Source organism: Magnolia sinica, chromosome 19, assembly GCF_029962835.1.
Source record: "Magnolia sinica isolate HGM2019 chromosome 19, MsV1, whole genome shotgun sequence".
NCBI classification, from domain to species: Eukaryota; Viridiplantae; Streptophyta; class Magnoliopsida; order Magnoliales; family Magnoliaceae; genus Magnolia; species Magnolia sinica.
The window spans coordinates 55,853,087-55,873,081 of NC_080591.1; the positions used below are offsets into that span (position 1 = coordinate 55,853,087).

The window sequence follows — 19,995 nt, forward strand, 5'->3', positions numbered from 1 at the left end:
GTTCCTTGTCCATGCACCACTTGCAGATGTGCACGTTTTTCGGTTTCTTATGATGATATGGAAATACATCTAATGAAAAATGGATTCGACCCAAGCTATAGGGTTTGGAACATGCATGGGGAGCATGTATCACCTAAGTGTACTGTACGTGAATCAAGTTCCCAACAATACCATAGTGTCTCGAACTTAAATGAGGTTCACAACGCGATCGTTCAAGAACTTGGTGGTAATAACCTAGATGAAGTTGTACAGGATGAGCCCAACGTGACCCCTATAGTTGAAGGCGTCTTCGGAGAAAATGAAACTAATGAGTTTGAAGCAAATCTACGAGACGCAATGGCTGAGCTATACCCTGGGGCCCAAGATTTCACCGTGCTGACTTTCATTGTACAGCTTTTCAAATTAAAGGTGAATCATGGATGGAGTGAAAAAAGCTTTACAGAGCTCCTTTCGGCAACAAGGCCTCAACTAATACCTACCAAGCGAAGAAGATCATTACAAAGTTAAGTCTTGATTATGTGAAAATCCATGCTTGTCCAAATGACTGCATCTTATGCTGGAGAGAGAACGAGATGAAAACCATTTGTCCAAATTGTAAAACTTCTAGGTACAAGACTGAAATGGTTTCTGAGAAAAAACGATCTACAATACTTAGGAAGGTGTTAAGGTATTTTTCATTAACAACAAGGCTACAAAGAATGTTCAGCGTGCCATGGTTGGCAAAAGAAATGTCTTGGCACTCAACCAGGAAATTTCAACATGAAAAGATGGAGCATCTGGCTGATTCTATTGCATGGAAGAATCTGATGACAAGTATACAAAATTTTCAGCTGAGCCTCACAATGTTCGATTGGGTTTAGCTACAGATGGGTTTAACCCATTCGACACTTTCAGTATGTCGCATAGTTCATGACCCTTTATGTGTGTGACATACAACCTTCCACCAAAGCTTTGCATGAAACCTCAGTTTACTATGTTGACTTTGCTCATTGAGGGACCGTGACAATCGGGAAAGGATATTGATGTTTATTTACAGCCATTGATTGATGAACTGCAAAAGTTATGGCGAGAAGGGGTCATGACATTCGATGCATACTATGAAAATAAATTCAACATGCGTGCCGTTATGCTTTGGACAATTCATGACTTTCCAGCATATGGTAACGTTTCTGGTTGTAGGACAAAGGGTAAGTATGGTTGTCCTGTATGTGGTCCTAACACAGATTTTTTGCGACTCCAATATGGAAAGAAACATGTTTATATGGGCCACAGACGATGGTTGCCAATGTTACTGACTAGGAAGGACACAAGTGCTGGCACGTTCAACAAAAAGGTAGAGATACGACGTCAACCGATCCATCTGGATGGGATTGAGGTTAAAAGACAAACCGCGAACTTGAATATGCAGTGGGGGAAGACTAGGAAGAGTAATATAAGGGGTATTGATGGAGGCCGACAAGAGCTAGCGGATGATGTTGAATCACCGTGGTTCTTCAAACGGTCTATATTATTTGATCTGGAGTATTGGAAAGATATTCCCGTGCGTCACAACCTTGATGTCATGCATATTGAGAAAAATATATGTGAAATCCTTGTTGCCTTGATGTTGAACACACCTGGCAAAACTAAGGATGATGCTAATGCACGCAGGGACCTGAAACAATTGGGAATTAAGAAGCGTCTATGGCTGAAAAAGAACAATGGCAAGGTGATTCAGAAACAAAGTCCTTTCTGTCTAAGAAAAGAGAAAAAACTTTTCATCCAAATTTTGCATGAGCTGCGTGTTCCGATCGGTTTTAGTGCGAATTGGAGGACCATCGTAAAGGAAGATTGCATGGATTTAAAGGGAATGAAGTCTCATTCTTACCATGTGTTGATGCAACATCTGCTCCCAGTTCTCATCTAGCATGCATTCAGGGATAGAAAGGTCATTCGTCCTATAATTACAAGCTTTTGCACCTTCTTTAATGCCTTGTGCTCGACAACCGTAGACCTTCAAACACTCCTTACTCTCGAGAGAGGCATGGCTAGGACGTTATGTCAGCTTGAGACTATATGCCCGCCATCGATATTTGTCATTATGATGCATTTGTCGATCCATTTGGCTTACGAGGCTCGCATATGTGGTCCTGTATACTATCGATGGATGTATCCATTCGAAAGGTACGTTGTGAGCTTAATAAGAATAAATCGGCTTAACATCTACATTTGCATGTATATATAATGTATCATTAACTTTGTCAGGTTCATGAAGACATTCAAGGCCTATGTCCGTAACAAGACACGACCTGAGGGTTGTATTGCAGAGCAGTACATCCAAGAGGAGACAATTATATTCTGCAATCAATAAAGGAAAACAGAAAATAAGCCTACTGGAAAAGCTGGAAAAACAGTTTAACAGAGTCATTCCAGACTACGTAAGTTGGAAGATATCGTTGATGATGACTCTAATGATGACGATGTTGGTCCAGTAGGTTCGGGTCAAAGTGTTATCCTAGCGGGTATCGAATACAAACAAGCTCGTAGATGGGTAGTGAAGAGTCATCCCAGCTACGACGAGTAGGAATGGTATGTATAATAAGCTCATATATATATGTATATATATATTTATCTTCCTTTATGCGATTTCAATATAACAATGTTATCGAATATCGTGCAAGAAGCACAAAGATTTCTTGCAGCGATGCTATAAGAGGATCAACAGGGTGCCTAGCGAGGACGAATTCATATCTTGGTTGAAGAGGCAACAAGAGTTCATTGAATCTGACGATAATGAATTTAAAGATGTTGTGAGAGGACCTCTAGCTTTTTCTATGCAATACAATAAATATTGTATTAATGGTTTCCTCTTTGTCACTAAGGACTATGAGGAGAATAAAACGAACCAAAACAGTGGGGTTAGGACAGAGGGTATGACAACCTTTCGATCAAGTGCTAAGGATATCAATACAGTGGATGAAAATCAACCTTACTACGGAGTCCTTCGTAGAATTATCCAATTGGAGTACCGAACAGGGTACAAGCCCGTCCTATTTAAGTGTGATTGGGTGAAAGTGACACATCATGGTGTTTCTTTTGATGCAGAAGCGAATTTGAGATTAGTAAATTTGGCTAGTCTTTACAGTTCAGACAAAGTCGGTGACGATCCCTTCATTCTTGCAGAGCATGCTACGCAAGTTTTCTACTCCAAAGATCCAAAAAATCCTGACCGGCATGTGGTCTTGGAGGTTCCCCAAAAAATTTTTGTCGAAGAAGAGACGTGCGTTCTATCGGAACGATTAAGGGCTGTAAGTAATGCCGATGCAGGACCTGATCTCACCTCATTAGCAATGGTTGATGAATTGATATTCAATGAATCTGAAGATGTCAGTGTTGTGGTCGAGAAAACAAAGAAAAGAAAACGATCGAAGAGAATCTACTGATTTGTTTGTATTTTCTAAGAATGTAACAGAATGATATTTATTGGAGGAAGTTTAAACAAGGTTTGGATAATATAGTGAATTTTTTGTACTTTATCTGTGATCTAAATTATTTCTTAACTATTAGCTTTTTTTAAAAAAAAAATCTTTTCTTATCTTTTCATATTAGGGAAGAAATAGGCACATGGATTCACAAGCAAAGGTATTGGGTGCGCAGGTGTTTGGGAGTACAGATTCAAGCAATACCAAAGGTAATAAGATACTTCTCCTTAATTATATATGTAAATTTCCTTTTCCTTATATATTGGCAGTAATCAATAATGTATATATATAACTGTTATTCTTTTTATGTAATTGTGTCAGCTTCTTCTTCATCTAAAAAAAGAGGCATTACTCGGGGGGTCTCTTTACTTGTGTCACCTGATAGGAAAAAAGTCCTAAAGACGAATGAATTCGGGCAACCGAATGAGGACTGTTCCGATCACAGAGACTTTACATCGCATGTCACTGTCCTCACCCGTTCTCATATCCCGATCATATACCTAGACTTTCGCCAAGTGCCTCATGAACAAATTCATATGGTCACAGAAAAATTGTCACAGTTTTATGAGTTTGAGGGTCAAAGTTGGGCTACAAGTCTTGATTACGTTACAAAATGCATCAATGAAGCGTGGAGGAATTACAAGAGAAGATTAACTGCAAAATATATTACAAACAAGGATCCTATTGCTGTAAGAGATGATCCTGCCCCCCAGGTATCCCTATGGAGGATTGGAAGGCCTTCGTGGATCAACGTACCACCGAGGAATTCAAGAGGGTAAGCGTAAGGAATAAAGTCAATCGGGCCAAGCTAAAAGGACCTGCGTGTCTTGGGAGGCACAGCATGGCTGTTACTCGCCATAAGATGGTATGTATTTAAAAATAGATATTATAGTTTAAAATTGAATTTAAATTTGAATTATCATTCATCTAAATCTATTAATGATGTGTATTTCAATGATATATAATGTGCCAAAGGCGATGGAGAAGAATCTTACCTCTGATGTCGAGATAGGTAGATGTGAAGTCTTCTTAAGAGCCAATACAAGAAAGGACAAAGTTGTCCAATATCCTGACCTTGCTGTAAGTGTATCCCTCGTACCACTAACTAGTACCCTTGTGAAAAGCCTAAGTATAACTTTGAATTATATTGCATTCATTTGTATTTTTTCACAGGAAAAACTAGATGAGCTCTATAGTAGCAATCCTGCTTCTAGGATGACCGGCATGGATGATGCCCTTACAGAGGTAGTAATAAAATTTAAAAATTAGTAGAGTTTTATGGTAATTATGAATATCCTAATAACTTAATTTACAATGTTTTATAGTTGGTTGGGTCTGACAATAGAGGGCGAATGCGGGGTCTAGGTTGCTCAATAAGCAAGGTCGGACTGAAGAAGTCAGCCCCTGCTCGTTTAAAGGTAGAGAATGTGACAAAAGAAAAAGAGAGCGTAACTCAAGAGTTATCTCAGGTGAAGAAAAAATTGGATGATATGACCCAAGATATAGTTGAGATGAAGAAAACATTGGTTGATATGCGGAAAGATAGACAATATACTCAAAATCTCTCATCACCAACAGTCGCTAAATCTACTTAGGCATCGTCAATGCAAGTATAAATTTTTTACTATAATGAGCTTACAATTATATTATAAACGCTAACAATACCAATGCCATTTTATGTGTAAATGTAGCCGGATATTATATATATCGGTAAGAGATGCGACTTGCTTGGTTTTGGAAAACGTGGTGTAGTTGCTCGTGGTGAAGTACACGAAGTTAATCCAAATGCAACTGTCCATTGCGAGCCGTTGGAGGATGGAGCTTTTGTTGTTGTCTTCGAGGTTATACAACCTCACGCTCCTTTGTGGAAAGAAGATGGGTTCGCATCTACACTTGGAGAGGCCGGTCCAGGATCATTTGTGCAATGGGGGAAAGAGGCTTTGAGAATTCAATAATTTGAACAAATTTGGTACTGTATAATTGAACATGTGTTGTGTGCATTTTGAACTCAATTTAAACTTGTTGTGTGCATTTTGAACTAATTTTGAACTTGTTGTGTGCATTTTGAACTAATTTGGCACTTGTTTTTTTATTTCTTTTAATATTGAATGAATTTTGTACTCTATATTTGAACGTATTTATAGTCTTAGGCTCCATTTGGTCATCACATTAGTATTTATAAAAATATTTTTTTAAAAAAACCAAATGGAGCCTAAGCTCTTTTTTAACTCCGCCAATGCAACTCCTTGCATTGCCGGTCCCAAGCCCGGGTAAAGGAGGAGGGAGAAGGGCTTTAGAATGAATCGTCAACTATGGAGGAGATCTTGAAAATGCAGTGAGTATCTCTGGTTTTATAGTTTTACTTGTACATTCCTATAATGATTACTCAAGCATGACGGTTATGCGCATTCTTTCAGGTGGATGTTGCATGTGGGAGGGTTGGAGCTGCATATTTCATCTGATACGTCTCTTGTCAAGAATGCACATGTGTAGTTCATTAAACAGTACATTATGTGATATCATGTGCATGATATCTATGTTGTAATTTCCCTCATGTATTTTGCTTAAAATCCATGTTTATGTATGATTCTCATGCATTGACATGGATTTGAGCTAAAAAAGATCGAAATAGAAAATTTGAGAAAACAGGAGAGATTTTCTTTTATAAAGTAAGTATTTGGGACCAAGTGGTTACGTATTTTCTCCATTAAATTTGCTCAAAATTAATGGAGAAGATTCGTCGGAGCTATCCGGATGAGGGGGTTCGTAAGGTGGGAACCATTGTTATGACCATGATGAAGTTGTCCATTTCCTATGAACAGTGGACTGGCCATTTGGATAGGCCGTGTTTATGTATTTGATCGAAATTAATGGAGCAGGATCCGGATGTGCGGCGGAGCTATTCGGAAGAGCGGGGTTCCCCGGAAAGAGGGAACCGCTTATTATGACCATGATGAAGTGTCCATTTTTATGGACAACATTGGAAGGGGCCTGGCATTTGCGCGCCGGATGGCCTTGTTTATATCTGTATTTGCTTTCAGGACCATACCCTTAACCTTTCTCAATTCCCCTAAACTTAAACCTACACCTAATCCTAATCGTAACTCCCTAACCTAAACCTATCTTTAAACTTGAAAACCCAAACATAAACCCGACCCCGAACCCAAACCCGATATCCTAAACCTAAACCTTAACCTATTCTCAATTCCCTAAACCTATGTCTTATAACCTAAACCTAAACCTAAACCTAAACCTAAACCTTAACTTATACCTATAACCTATATCCTAAACCAAAACCCATGACCTAAAATCTTAACCTATAACCTAAACCAAAACCTATACTTAAACCTATAACCTAAACCTGAACATATAACCTTAACCTAAAACCTAAAACCTAAACCTAAACCTATAACCCAAATGTATTCTCAATTCCCTAAACTTAAACCTACACCTAATCCTAATCGTAACTCCCTAACCTAAACCTATCTTTAAACTTGAAAACCCAAACATAAACCCGACCCCGAACCCAAACCCGATATCCTAAACCTAAACCTTAACCTATTCTCAATTCCCTAAACCTATGTCTTATAACCTAAACCTAAACCTAAACCTAAACCCTAACCTAAACCTATAACCTATATCCTAAACCAAAACCCATGACCTAAAATCTTAACCTATAACCTAAACCTCAACCTTAACTTAAACCTATAACCTAAACCTGAACATATAACCTTAACCTAAAACCTAAAACCTAAACCTAAACCTATAACCCAAATGTATTCTCAATTCCCTAAACTTAAACCTACACCTAATCCTAATCGTAACTCCCTAACCTAAACCTATCTTTAAACTTGAAAACCCAAACATAAACCCGACCCCGAACCCAAACCCGATATCCTAAACCTAAACCTTAACCTATTCTCAATTCCCTAAACCTATGTCTTATAACCTAAACCTAAACCTAAACCTTAACTTATACCTATAACCTATATCCTAAACCAAAACCCATGACCTAAAATCTTAACCTATAACCTAAACCTCAACCTTAACTTAAACCTATAACCTAAACCTGAACATATAACCTTAACCTAAAACCTAAAACCTAAACCTAAACCTATAACCCAAATGTATTCTCAATTCCCTAAACTTAAACCTACACCTAATCCTAATCGTAACTCCCAAACCTAAACCTATCTTTAAACTTGAAAACCCAAGCATAAACCCGACCCCGAACCCAAACCCGATATCCTAAACCTAAACCTTAACCTATTCTCAATTCCCTAAACCTATGTCTTATAACCTAAACCTAAACCTAAACCTTAACCTTAACTTAAAACTTAACCTATAACCTAAACCTAAACCAAAAACCCATAACCTAAAAACTTAACCTTAACCTAAAACCTAAAACCTAAACCTTAAACCTATAACCCATAAACCTAAACAAATAACCTTAACCTAAAACCCCTAAAAACCCTTTAAAAAACCCCCTAAAACCTAAAATTATTCTCAATTCCCTAAAACTTAAACCTAAACCTAAACCTAAACCTAAACCTCCCTTAACCTAAACCTTATCCTTTAAAAAACCCTTGAAAAACCCAAACATAAACACCAACCCAAACCCAAACCCGAAAATTAATCCTAAACCTAAACCTTAACCCTTATTCTCAATTCCCTAAACCTTAAACCTTAATAACCTAAACCTAAACCCTAAACCTAAACCTAAACCTTTAAACTTAAACCCAAACCTAAATCCAAACCCAAAACCTAAACCTAAAACCTTAAACCTTAACCTAAACCCTAAACCTTTCTTAAACCTAAACCTAAACTCAAACCTTAATTAACCTTAACCTAAAACCCCTAAAACCTTAAACCTAAACCTAAACCCAAAATTATAACCTAAACCCTAAAACTTAAACCTTAACCTAAAACCTAAACCTAAACCCCTAAACCTAAACCTTCTATCTTTAAACTTAAAAACCCAAACCTAAACCCGAACCCCAACCCAAACCCTAAACTTAAACCTTAAAACCTTAACCTAAATTCCCAACCCAAACCCATTTCCTTAAACCTAAACCTTAAACCTAAACCCTAAACCTAAAACCTTAAACCTTAAACCCTAAATTAAAAAAAACCCTATATCCTAAACCAAAACCCATGACCTAAAATCTTAACCTATAACCTAAACCAAAACCTATACTTAAACCTATAACCTAAACCTGAACATATAACCTTAACCTAAAACCTAAAACCTAAACCTAAACCTATAACCCAAATGTATTCTCAATTCCCTAAACTTAAACCTACACCTAATCCTAATCGTAACTCCCTAACCTAAACCTATCTTTAAACTTGAAAACCCAAACATAAACCCGACCCCGAACCCAAAACCGGTTTCCTAAACCTAAACCTTAACCTATTCTCAATTCCCTAAACCTATGTCTTATAACCTAAACCTAAACCTAAACCTAAACCTAAACCTTAACTTATACCTATAACCTATATCCTAAACCAAAACCCATGACCTAAAATCTTAACCTATAACCTAAACCTCAACCTTAACTTAAACCTATAACCTAAACTTGAACATATAACCTTAACCTAAAACCTAAAACCTAAACCTAAACCTATAACCTAAATGTATTCTCAATTCCCTAAACCTTAAACCTAACCATAATCCTAACTCCCAAACCTAAACCTTCTTTAAACTTGAAAACCCAAACATAAACCCAACCCCTAACCCAAACCCGGTTTCCTAAACCTAAACCAAACCTATTCAAACCTAAACCTATTCCAAAACCCAAAAACCTAAACCTAAACCTAAACCTTAAACCTTAACCTAAACCTATAACCTAAACCCAAAACCTGAACCTAAAACCTTAAACCTAAACCTAAACCTAAACCTTAACTTAAACCTTAAACCTAAACTCAAACCTAAACCTTAAACCTTAAAACCTTAAAACCCTAAACCTAAACCTAAACCTAAAATGTAAACCTAAATCCCCCTAAAAACCTTAAACCTAAACCTAAACCTAAATCTTTAACCTAACATAGTCCAAACCAAATTAAACCCAAACCTAAACCCAAAACCCAATTCCCTAAACCTTAAACCAAAACCTAAACTTCTTTCCAAAACCTAAACCTTAAAACCCAAACCTAAAACCTAAACCCAAAACCTAAACCTAAACCTTAACCTAAACTCAATTCCCTAAACCTTAAACCTAAACCTTAAACCTAAACCTAAAACCTAAACCTTAAACCTAAACCTAAAACCTAAACCTTAAACCTAAAAACCTAAACTCAATTCCCTAAAAACCTAAACCTAAACCTAAACCTATAACCTAAACTCAATTCCCTAAACCTTAACCTAAACCTAAACCTAAACCTATAGCCTAAACTCAATTCCCTAAACCCCAAATAACCTAACCAAACCTAAACCTAACCTAAACTAAACCCTAAACCTTAACCTAGACCTAGACCTAAACGTAAACCTAAACCTATAGCCTAAACTCAATACCCTAAACCTTAACCTAGACCTAGACCTAAACCTAAACCTATTACCTAAACTTAATTCCCTAAACCCCAACCTAGACCTAATCCTAAACCTATAACCAAAACCCAAACCGACACCTAAACCTAAACCTAAACCTAAACCTATAACCTAACCTCAACCTAGACCTAAACCTAAACCTATACCCTAAACTCAAATCCCTAAACCTTAACCTAGACCTAGACCTAAACCTAAACCTATAGCCTAAACTCAAATCCCTAAACCTTAACCTAGACCTAAACCTAAACCTAAACCTATAGCCTAAACTCAATTCCCTAAACCTCAACCTAGACCTAAACCTAAACCTATAGCCTAAACTCAAATCCCTAAACCTTAACCTAGACCTAGACCTAAACCTAAACCTAAACCTATAGCCCAAACTCAATTCCCTAAACCTTAACCTAGACCTAGACCTAAACCTAAACCTATAGCCTAAACTCAATTCCCTAAACCTCAACCTAAACCTAAACCTAAACCTATAACCTAAACTCAATTCCCTAAACCTCAACCTAGACCTAATCCTAAACCTATAACCAAAACCCAAACCGACACCTAAACCTAAACCTAAACCTAAACCTATAACCTAACCTCAACCTAGACCTAAGCTTAAACCTATAGCCTAAACTCAAATCCCTAAACCTTAACCTAGACCTAGACTTAAACCTAAACCTATAGCCTAAACTCAATTCCCTAAACCTCAACCTAAACCTAAACCTAAACCTATAGCCTAAACTCAATTCCCTAAACCTTAATTTAGACCTAGACTTAAACCTAAACCTATAGCCTAAACTCAAATCCCTAAACCTTAACCTAGACCTAGACCTAAACCTAAACCTATAGCCTAAACTCAAATCCCTAAACCTTAACCTAGACCTAGACCTAGACCTAAACCTAAACCTATAGCCTAAACTCAATTCCCTAAACCTCAACCTAGACCTAATCCTAAACCTAAACATAAACTCAAATCCCTAAACCTTAACATATTACCTAACCTAAACCTATAACCAAACCTTAACCTAGAGCTATACCTAAACCTAAACCTAAACCTATAGCCCAAACTAAATTCCCTAAACCTTAACCTAGACCTAGACCTAAACCTAAACCTATAGCCTAAACTCAATTCCCTAAACCTCAACCTAGACCTAATCCTAAACCTAAACCTAAACTCAAATCCCTAAACCTTAACCTATAACCTAACCAAAACCGATAACCAACACCCTAAAACTAAACCTATAACCTAACCTCAACCTAGACCTAAACTTAAACCTATAGCCTAAACTCAAATCCCTAAACCTTAACCTAGACCTAGACCTAAACCTAAACCTAAACCTATAGCCCAAACTCAATTCCCTAAACCTTAACCTAGACCTAGACCTAAACCTAAACCTATAGCCTAAACTCAATTCCCTAAACCTCAACCTAAACCTAAACCTAAACCTATAGCCTAAACTCAAATCCCTAAACCTTAACCTAGACCTAGACCTAAACCTAAACCTAAACCTATAGCCTAAACTCAATTCCCTAAACCTTAACCTAGACCTAGACCTAAACCTATAGCCCAAACTCAATTCCCTAAACCTTAACCTAGACCTAGACCTAAACCTAAACCTATAGCCTAAACTCAATTCCCTAAACCTTAACCTAAACCTAAACCTAAACCTATAGCCTAAACTCAAATCCCTAAACCTTAACCTAGACCTAGACCTAAACCTAAACCTAAACCTATAGCCCAAACTCAATTCCCTAAACCTTAACCTAGACCTAGACCTAAACCTAAACCTATAGCCTAAACTCAATTCCCTAAACCTCAACCTAAACCTATAACCTAAACTCAATTCCCTAAACCTCAACCTAGACCTAATCCTAAACCTATAACCAAAACCCAAACCGACACCTAAACCTAAACCTAAACCTAAACCTATAACCTAACCTCAACCTAGACCTAAACTTAAACCTATAGCCTAAACTCAAATCCCTAAACCTTAACCTAGACCTAGACTTAAACCTAAACCTATAGCCTAAACTCAATTCCCTAAACCTCAACCTAAACCTAAACTTAAACCTATAGCCTAAACTCAAATCCCTAAACCTTAACCTAGACCTAAACCTAAACCTAAACCTAAACCTATAGCCCAAACTCAATTCCCTAAACCTTAACCTAGACCTAGACCTAAACCTAAACCTATAGCCTAAACTCAATTCCCTAAACCTCAACCTAAACCTAAACCTAAACCTATAGCCTAAACTCAATTCCCTAAACCTCAACCTAAACCTAAACCTAAACCTATAGCCTAAACTCAATTCCCTAAACCTCAACCTAGACCTAATCCTAAACCTAAACCTAAACTCAAATCCCTAAACCTTAACCTAAAACCTAACCTAAACCTATAACTAAAACCAAAACCGACACCTAAGCCTAAACCTAAACCTAAACCTATAACCTAAACCTCAACCTAGACCTAAACTTAAACCTATAGCCTAAACTCAAATCCCTAAACCTTAACCTAGACCTAGACCTAAACCTAAACCTAAACCTATAGCCTAAACTCAAATCCCTAAACCTTAACCTAGACCTAGACCTAAACCTAAACCTATAGCCTAAACTCAATTCCCTAAACCTCAACCTAAACCTAAACCTAAACCTAAAACCTAAACTCAATTCCCTAAACCTCAACCTAGACCTAATCCTAAACCTATAACCAAAACCCAAACCGACACCTAAACCTAAACCTAAACCTAAACCTATAACCTAACCTCAACCTAGACCTAAACTTAAACCTATAGCCTAAACTCAAATCCCTAAACCTTAACCTAGACCTAGACCTAAACCTAAACCTATAGCCTAAACTCAATTCCCTAAACCTCAACCTAAACCTAAACCTAAACCTAAAACCTAAACTCAATTCCCTAAACCTCAACCTAGACCTAATCCTAAACCTATAACCAAAACCCAAACCGACACCTAAACCTAAACCTAAACCTAAACCTATAACCTAACCTCAACCTAGACCTAAACTTAAACCTATAGCCTAAACTCAAATCCCTAAACCTTAACCTAGACCTAGACCTAAACCTAAACCTATAGCCTAAACTCAATTCCCTAAACCTCAACCTAAACCTAAACTTAAACCTATAGCCTAAACTCAATTCCCTAAACCTCAACCTAAACCTAAACCTAAACATATAGCCTAAACTCAAATCCCTAAACCTTAACCTAGACCTAGACCTAAACCTAAACATATAGCCTAAACTCAATTCCCTAAACCTCAACCTAAACCTAAACCTAAACCTATAACCTAAACTCAATTCCCTAATCCTCAACCTAGACCTAATCCTAAACCTAAACCTAAACTCAAATCCCTAAACCTTAACCTAGACCTAGACCTAAACCTAAACATATAGCCTAAACTCAATTCCCTAAACCTCAACCTAAACCTAAACCTAAACCTATAACCTAAACTCAATTCCCTAAACCTCAACCTAGACCTAATCCTAAACCTAAACCTAAACCTAAACTCAAATCCCTAAACCTTAACCTATAACCTAACCTAAATCTATAACCAAAACCCAAACCGACACCTAAACCTAAACCTAAAACTAAACCTATAACCTACACCAAAACTTAAACCTATAGACAAAACTCAAATCCAAAAACCTAAACCGCTATACCTAGACCTAAACCTAAACCTATAGCCTAAACTCAATTCTCTAAACCTCAACCTAGACCTAATCCTAAACCTATAACCAAAACCCAAACCGACACCTAAACCTAAACCTAAACCTAAACCTATAACCTATCCTCAACCTAGACCTAAACTTAAACCTATAGCCTAAACTCAATTCGCTAAACCTTAACCTAGACCTAGACCTAAACCTAAACCTATAGCCTAAACTCAATTCCCTAAACCTCAACCTAAACCTAAACCTAAACCTATAACCTAAACTCAATTCCCTAAACCTCAACCTAGACCTAATCCTAAACCTAAACCTAAACTCAATTCCCTAAACCTTAACCTTGACCTAGACCTAAACCTAAACCTATAGCCTAAACTCAATTCCCTAAACCTCAACCTAAACCTAAACCTAAACCTATAGCATAAACCCAATTCCCTAAACCTTAACCTAGACCTAAACTTAATTCCCTAAACCTATAGCCTAAACTCAATTCCCTAAACCTCAACCTAGACCTAATCCTAAACCTAAACCTAAACTCAAATCCCTAAACCTTAACCTATAACCTAACCTAAACCTATACTTATAACCTAAAACTATTCCCAAATCCCAAAACCTATTACCTAAACCTAACCTTTCCCTAAACCATAACCCATTCTCAATTCCCTAAAGCTATAACCTATAACCTAAACCTAAACCTAAACATAAACCTAACCTAAACTTATAACCTTTCCTAAAACCTTTAACTTAAACCTAAACTTAAAACCTAAATGTATTCTCAAATTCTTAAACCCAAACCTACACCTAATCCTAATCTCAACTCCCTAACCTAAACCTAAACTTGAAAGCCCAAACCTAAACCCGAACCCGATTTTCTAAACCTAAACCTTAACCTGTAATCAAGTTCCCAAAAGCTATAACCTATAACCTAAACCTAAACCAAAATCTATAACCTTAACCTAAACCAAACCTAAACCTATAATCATATGGTGAGACCATTTCTTTTGTGTCAATTTTATTCCTCTTTGAGTTTTTTTTTAATTCATTAAGAAAAAAAAAGTGGTTATACGTGATGCACTTCTTTTACTGTCTTTCTTTTCTCTAATGGGCATTCTAATTTATGAATGACATGACTGTTTGTAGGATGATGGAATATACGAAGCTGCTGAAATTCGGTGAAGTCGAGCACATTTCTCTAATGAAGCCAAAGATTTGTATTTTCAGCATTATTGTATTTGTAACTGTATTTGATTGTAATTGTAATTAATTGAATGAAGTATTGTAATTGTAATTGAATGAATGAAGGATTGTAATTGTAATTGAATGATTGTAATTGAATGAATGAATGATTGTACAGGTGGTATTTGAATGAACAGGTGGCAATTGAATGAACAGGTGATGAATGAATGAATGATTGTACAGGTGGTATTTGAATGAACAGGTGGTAATTGAATGAACAGGTGATTTAATTTTTCAATGTACAAAATAGCTACGGATATTGACCGTAGCCACTAGTCAAACAGGTGTAGACTTTTTAATTTTGGCATATTACTACGGACTTTCAGCTACAAATAATATCCGTAGCTGTTTGAAGTTTTTGCTACAGATATAATTGCTATGGATTATATCTGTAGCTATTTACAATATAGCTACGGATTAAATCTGTAGCCAATAATCAGATAGGTATAGCCTTTTAAATTTTGTCCTATTGCTACGGACTTTCAGCTACAAATATATCTATACCTGTTTATTTTTTTTTGCTACAGGGGAAAAGGCTACGGATTTAATCCGTAGCCTTAGGTCTATGGCTACGGATTAAATCCGTAGCCATAGGTTCCAGACCTATCGTTATGGCACCTACGACGACGGTCGTGTTACGGACTAGCTACGAACTTAATCCGTAGCCATAGACCTAAGGCTACGGATTAAGTCCGTAGCCTTTACCCGTTTTTTTTGGTAGTGGGAAAAAGTCCATCAAACTGGTGTGAAATAGAAAGTGGGCTCACTACAGCAAATGGCTAAATTGACCAGATAGGATATTTCAGCAACTGTCCCTACTGCTCAATGCAAATATAGTAATTATCATGCACGTCTTATAACTACAAAGCAGATACAGGTCAGTATTTTACTCGGCGTGTATCGATGAGATATCCACCCATGCTTTTGAACTCCTGTTTGTAAACAGCCATTAGCAAATCCATAGCGCCCTAAACAATGCAACACAGCATGCCATTAAATATTCATGAAAAAGGTAAAGAAGAGGAGAAAGTTGACAAATTCAACATTTGACCTAAGTCAGCTGCTTGCCATTTTTCTGCATTTCCACCATGAAATAATAATTTCAAAGGTTTGCTCGACTACATTCCAATGTATTGCAATGTGATATGTCGGGACTTTAGTCTTTGAATATAAATTGTCTTCTAACAATCAAAACTGTTTATACGATGAGTCCCAACTCGTTTGGTGGACAGAAAATAAATAAATATCTTAAACTAGATTATTTCAACCAATTGAAATTTGGCTCTTTTGCTTTCCAAATGGACAGTTACACAAAGGGGTTGAAACTATTTTGATCTTATTAATTTTTGGGCATCCCCATCCGAGGGAGCCCTATCACATAAATGATCTGTAGTTATTGAAAGAACCCCAATTCCGATGCATAAAGTCCCAAAATATCATATTGCAATACATCGGGCTGTATTCGAGGAAACCTCCTAATTTCATTCATTTTTAACCTCATAAGCAATGTTGAGCGCATTTATTCAATACACGGAGCTGCTGATCTAGAGATTGCCACCTGATAAATCATGCCTTCTTTCTTTCAATTGGATTATTTTTGCTTCCTCTTAACAGTTAATGTACTTCATACATGCCTGGCCCGCTTGATGAAGGTATTGACTAGAATTTTTAAAGAAGCAATCTAAGCAGCGGAGATCGCTTAAAGAGCAGCTCAGATATATTACACACATCTGGCTCATTTCCACGTGCACCAAGTGCACTTACAAAGTGCAATTGATAAGTTGTATGTGCACTCAAGCAATTGCAGTTGGCGTTTCACGAAAGGCATTACACCCAACCTAATCCGCAAGGAACTTCTATACAGGCCCTTATATGAGAACTTGGTACATTAAGAATAGACGTTCCAAATTCTTCTTCAAAATGCATTAGTACCAAAAAAAATGTAACTACAGGCTAATATACATACCTCATGAGTTCCCAACAAAGCAAGATTAGGCACAAAATCGTTTCCCAAGAAGAATGACAGGAAGATGAAATCGTCTATGATTCGCTCGAAATTTATCAAGAAATCTTTGGGAGGTTCAGCAATTGTCATGTCGAGTTCCAAATATTCTCGTAATATCCAAATATTCAAGAACTGCCGAAATGTAAAAGAAAAAAAAACATGTCAATGAAGAACGACACTAAAGAGTTCACACTCGCATTCAAAATTAGATGAATTTAGGGTTATAAGGCTCCCAATTCTATACTCGTAGTGGGCCATGGTGATCCAACTTGTTATCTAATGGGCAGGCAGTGTAGGGATGTACCAAAAAAATCCCTGATTGGAGCATCCAATACCTTTAGCTTTTGGTGTTTTTCCTACTAAGGGCGTGTTTGGATTGGGGCAAAACAAAGAGAAAGGAAAAGAAAAGTGTAATGATTTTCTAGTGATGGATACACAAGGATTCCATGGGACTATTGATACATGGATTCCATTTTTGAGAATCTTGCTTGGATGGCAAGTGGAAATCTCATTTTTGTTAGACAATGCTCACCCGTATCTTGAGATGGGAAAATTGACTACTAAAAAATGTAGCAATTTGCTATGCTGGCGGTACCATTTTGCTATCAAAACATTGTGAACTGTCCCATCATGGGAAAAGTGCTTCCTTTCCTCTTCTTTTCTTCTGTTTTCCCTTAATCCAAACATGCCAAGATGTCGATAGTCAATGTACACATTTTTCTTATATGTGTATTAGGTTAGAGTTCAAACGGTCACAAAGTTCCAATCTGGGAGACATTTAGGGAAATACCCATACATTTGAGGCCCACAATACCGAAAATCACAGGGTTTGGGTGCCTCATCAAATGATACACATCACGTGTAATATTTTTTTTTTCTGAAAGTTATAGGAAGAATGAAGCAATGGTATTGAGAGAGAGAGAGAGAGAGAGAGAGAGAGAGAGAGAGAGAGAGAGAGACCTGATACGGCGTCTTAGCTAACGAAGCACTATCTTTGGACTGACGGAAATTAATAAACCACTCTCTTGATCTTATAGAATATACATTCTGCTTAGGAAGAGATGTTTTGGGGGACAATATGAAGCTTACTTCCTGCTCCCTGGAAGCTGCATCCTGGTGTATCAATAGTAAAAAACAATAAACACTCACTTCTTAATAAATGGGTTCGCAATATTTCATCTCTAAGAATCCATACCAAATATATCTTTGCGACATGGGTTTCCATAATTTCATGCTCTTGTTGATTTTTCCTAATCTTTTTACTTCTTTCTAATTTCAAAATTTTTTGAATGATTTCAGAACGTGTCCAATACAAGATAAGTTGTATCGGCATCTGCAATACAACTCATTCCTGTACCTTAGCAAGTCCCACTCTGAAACTTAGACCTTGAATTATCAATGAGGGCGTCTCAATATTGGCAGATCAAAATCCAGTCCACAAGGGAATCGGATTTGGCACTATCAGATTTCAATACTGGTACCATATGCAAATTGGCAGATCAATTTCCAGTTCGATTGGGATATCCCATGGGGTCCTGTCAGGTCTAATTTCAAGCACGAATTAGGATATAAAAACTTTCGATTTGGAAAGGTTAAGGTCTAGAACCGAATTACAACCCTATGCCAAAAGATTGCCTGTGTATAATTTAAATAATAAATATAATTAAATAAAGGGAAAAACAAAAAAAAAAAAAAATTGTATATCTGATTACCCGATAGGTAGCCAAGTTGTTGACCTGATCCCAATCAGATTTATGGTCGGATCAGATTCTGTGGGCCTAAATTCGACCCATTTAGTAAATATGATTAGATTGGGTTAGACAGTTCGGGTACACACGCTTCCGCTTTCACATCCTCAGATTAGCAGATGTCTAAACAGACCTTTAACAAAGAATCCAAGCACTGAGTTGCATCGGCAGGTTGTAATTATGGTTATTGGTTTGTTTCAAACCAATTTCCCTAAGCCATTAGTTCGCATCACTTGCCTACTTTGTCCTCTTAACAAATAGCAAAAATTTCCAACATTATGTGAAGTTTTTGCTTGCTTAAAGAAGAAAAAAGGACATGCAACCCACCAAACTTTAATGTAAACTAGTCACAAAAATTTTGGTTACTTAAGACATTGCTTACAAACTAGTTTTCACTTCAACATAAGCAAGTTTCTTAAAGAGTAGACACTAAACTCACCTCCCCCAATATAGAGAAATAAACTTCATGTGTGGCTAAAGCCAACATTATAAGATCCGTGTCCTGCAAGCCAGAAAATTCAGAACTTCAGTGAAGAGAGTAATTGCAACTGAAACTAATAACCAATCAAATAATGAGGCGCTCTCTAGTGGTAACAGTACCACCGAAAGCTTACAGTGTTAACGGGCAAATGTGTGGTCCACTGAAGAGGCTGAGTGTCTGAAGGACTTTAGCCTCATTAGCAACCCTTACACGATTATTGATAAAATCATAGTGCAGAGGCTCCGCAAGGTGCTTCCAAAGGTTATTTTGACTTCCCAAGGTGCTTTCACATCCGGGAGGCAAATTCTAGATAATGCTCCGGTAGCTCATGAGTGTATTGACTCATGCCATCGGGCTGGTGTTGAAGGCAATGCTTCCAAGCTTAATTTGGAGAAAGCTTATGATCATGTTGACTAAAAATTTCTTGACTAAGTGTTTCTACATTTGGGTTTTGGGTCTCAATGGAGAAAAGGGGTCCATCCTTGTGTCTAATCTACAAGATTCTCCATCCTCATTAATGGTTTCCCCTTTGGCTTCTTTAGAGTTTCAAGGGGCCTTCGACAGGGAGACCCCCTTTCCCCTTTCTTGTTTGTCATTGTTCCGGAGGCTGTCAACAGAATGCTGAGCAAAGGGAAGTTGGTGGGTCTTTTTTGGGGCTTCAAAGCGGAAAATGTAGAGAGTAGGATTTCACATCTCTAGTTCGTTGACGACACCCTTGTTCTTTGCGAGGCTGTTGAGTCTATGGTCAACAATCTGCGTAAATTTGTGAGATGTTTTTTAAAGTTGTTTTAGGGTTAAAAGTCAATATTTCTAAAAGTGAAATCCTTAGGATCCACTTCTTT

The 19,995-nt window shown here is 37.2% G+C and overlaps 1 protein-coding gene across 1 annotated transcript in view; it reads right to left on the bottom strand.

The window, feature by feature from the left end:
• The window catches only part of LOC131234622 (5'-3' exoribonuclease 3-like), a 54,273-nt gene that overhangs the window by 25,217 nt on the left and 9,061 nt on the right, over positions 1-19,995 (bottom strand). The window contains exons 6-10 of the mRNA XM_058231552.1: positions 19,112-19,174; positions 18,188-18,257; positions 17,885-18,072; positions 16,886-17,056; positions 15,810-15,887 (exon numbers count right to left, since the gene is read on the bottom strand). Coding sequence (XP_058087535.1) covers positions 15,810-15,887; positions 16,886-17,056; positions 17,885-18,072; positions 18,188-18,257; positions 19,112-19,174 — 570 coding nt within the window. The remainder of the gene's footprint in view (positions 1-15,809; positions 15,888-16,885; positions 17,057-17,884; positions 18,073-18,187; positions 18,258-19,111; positions 19,175-19,995) is intronic.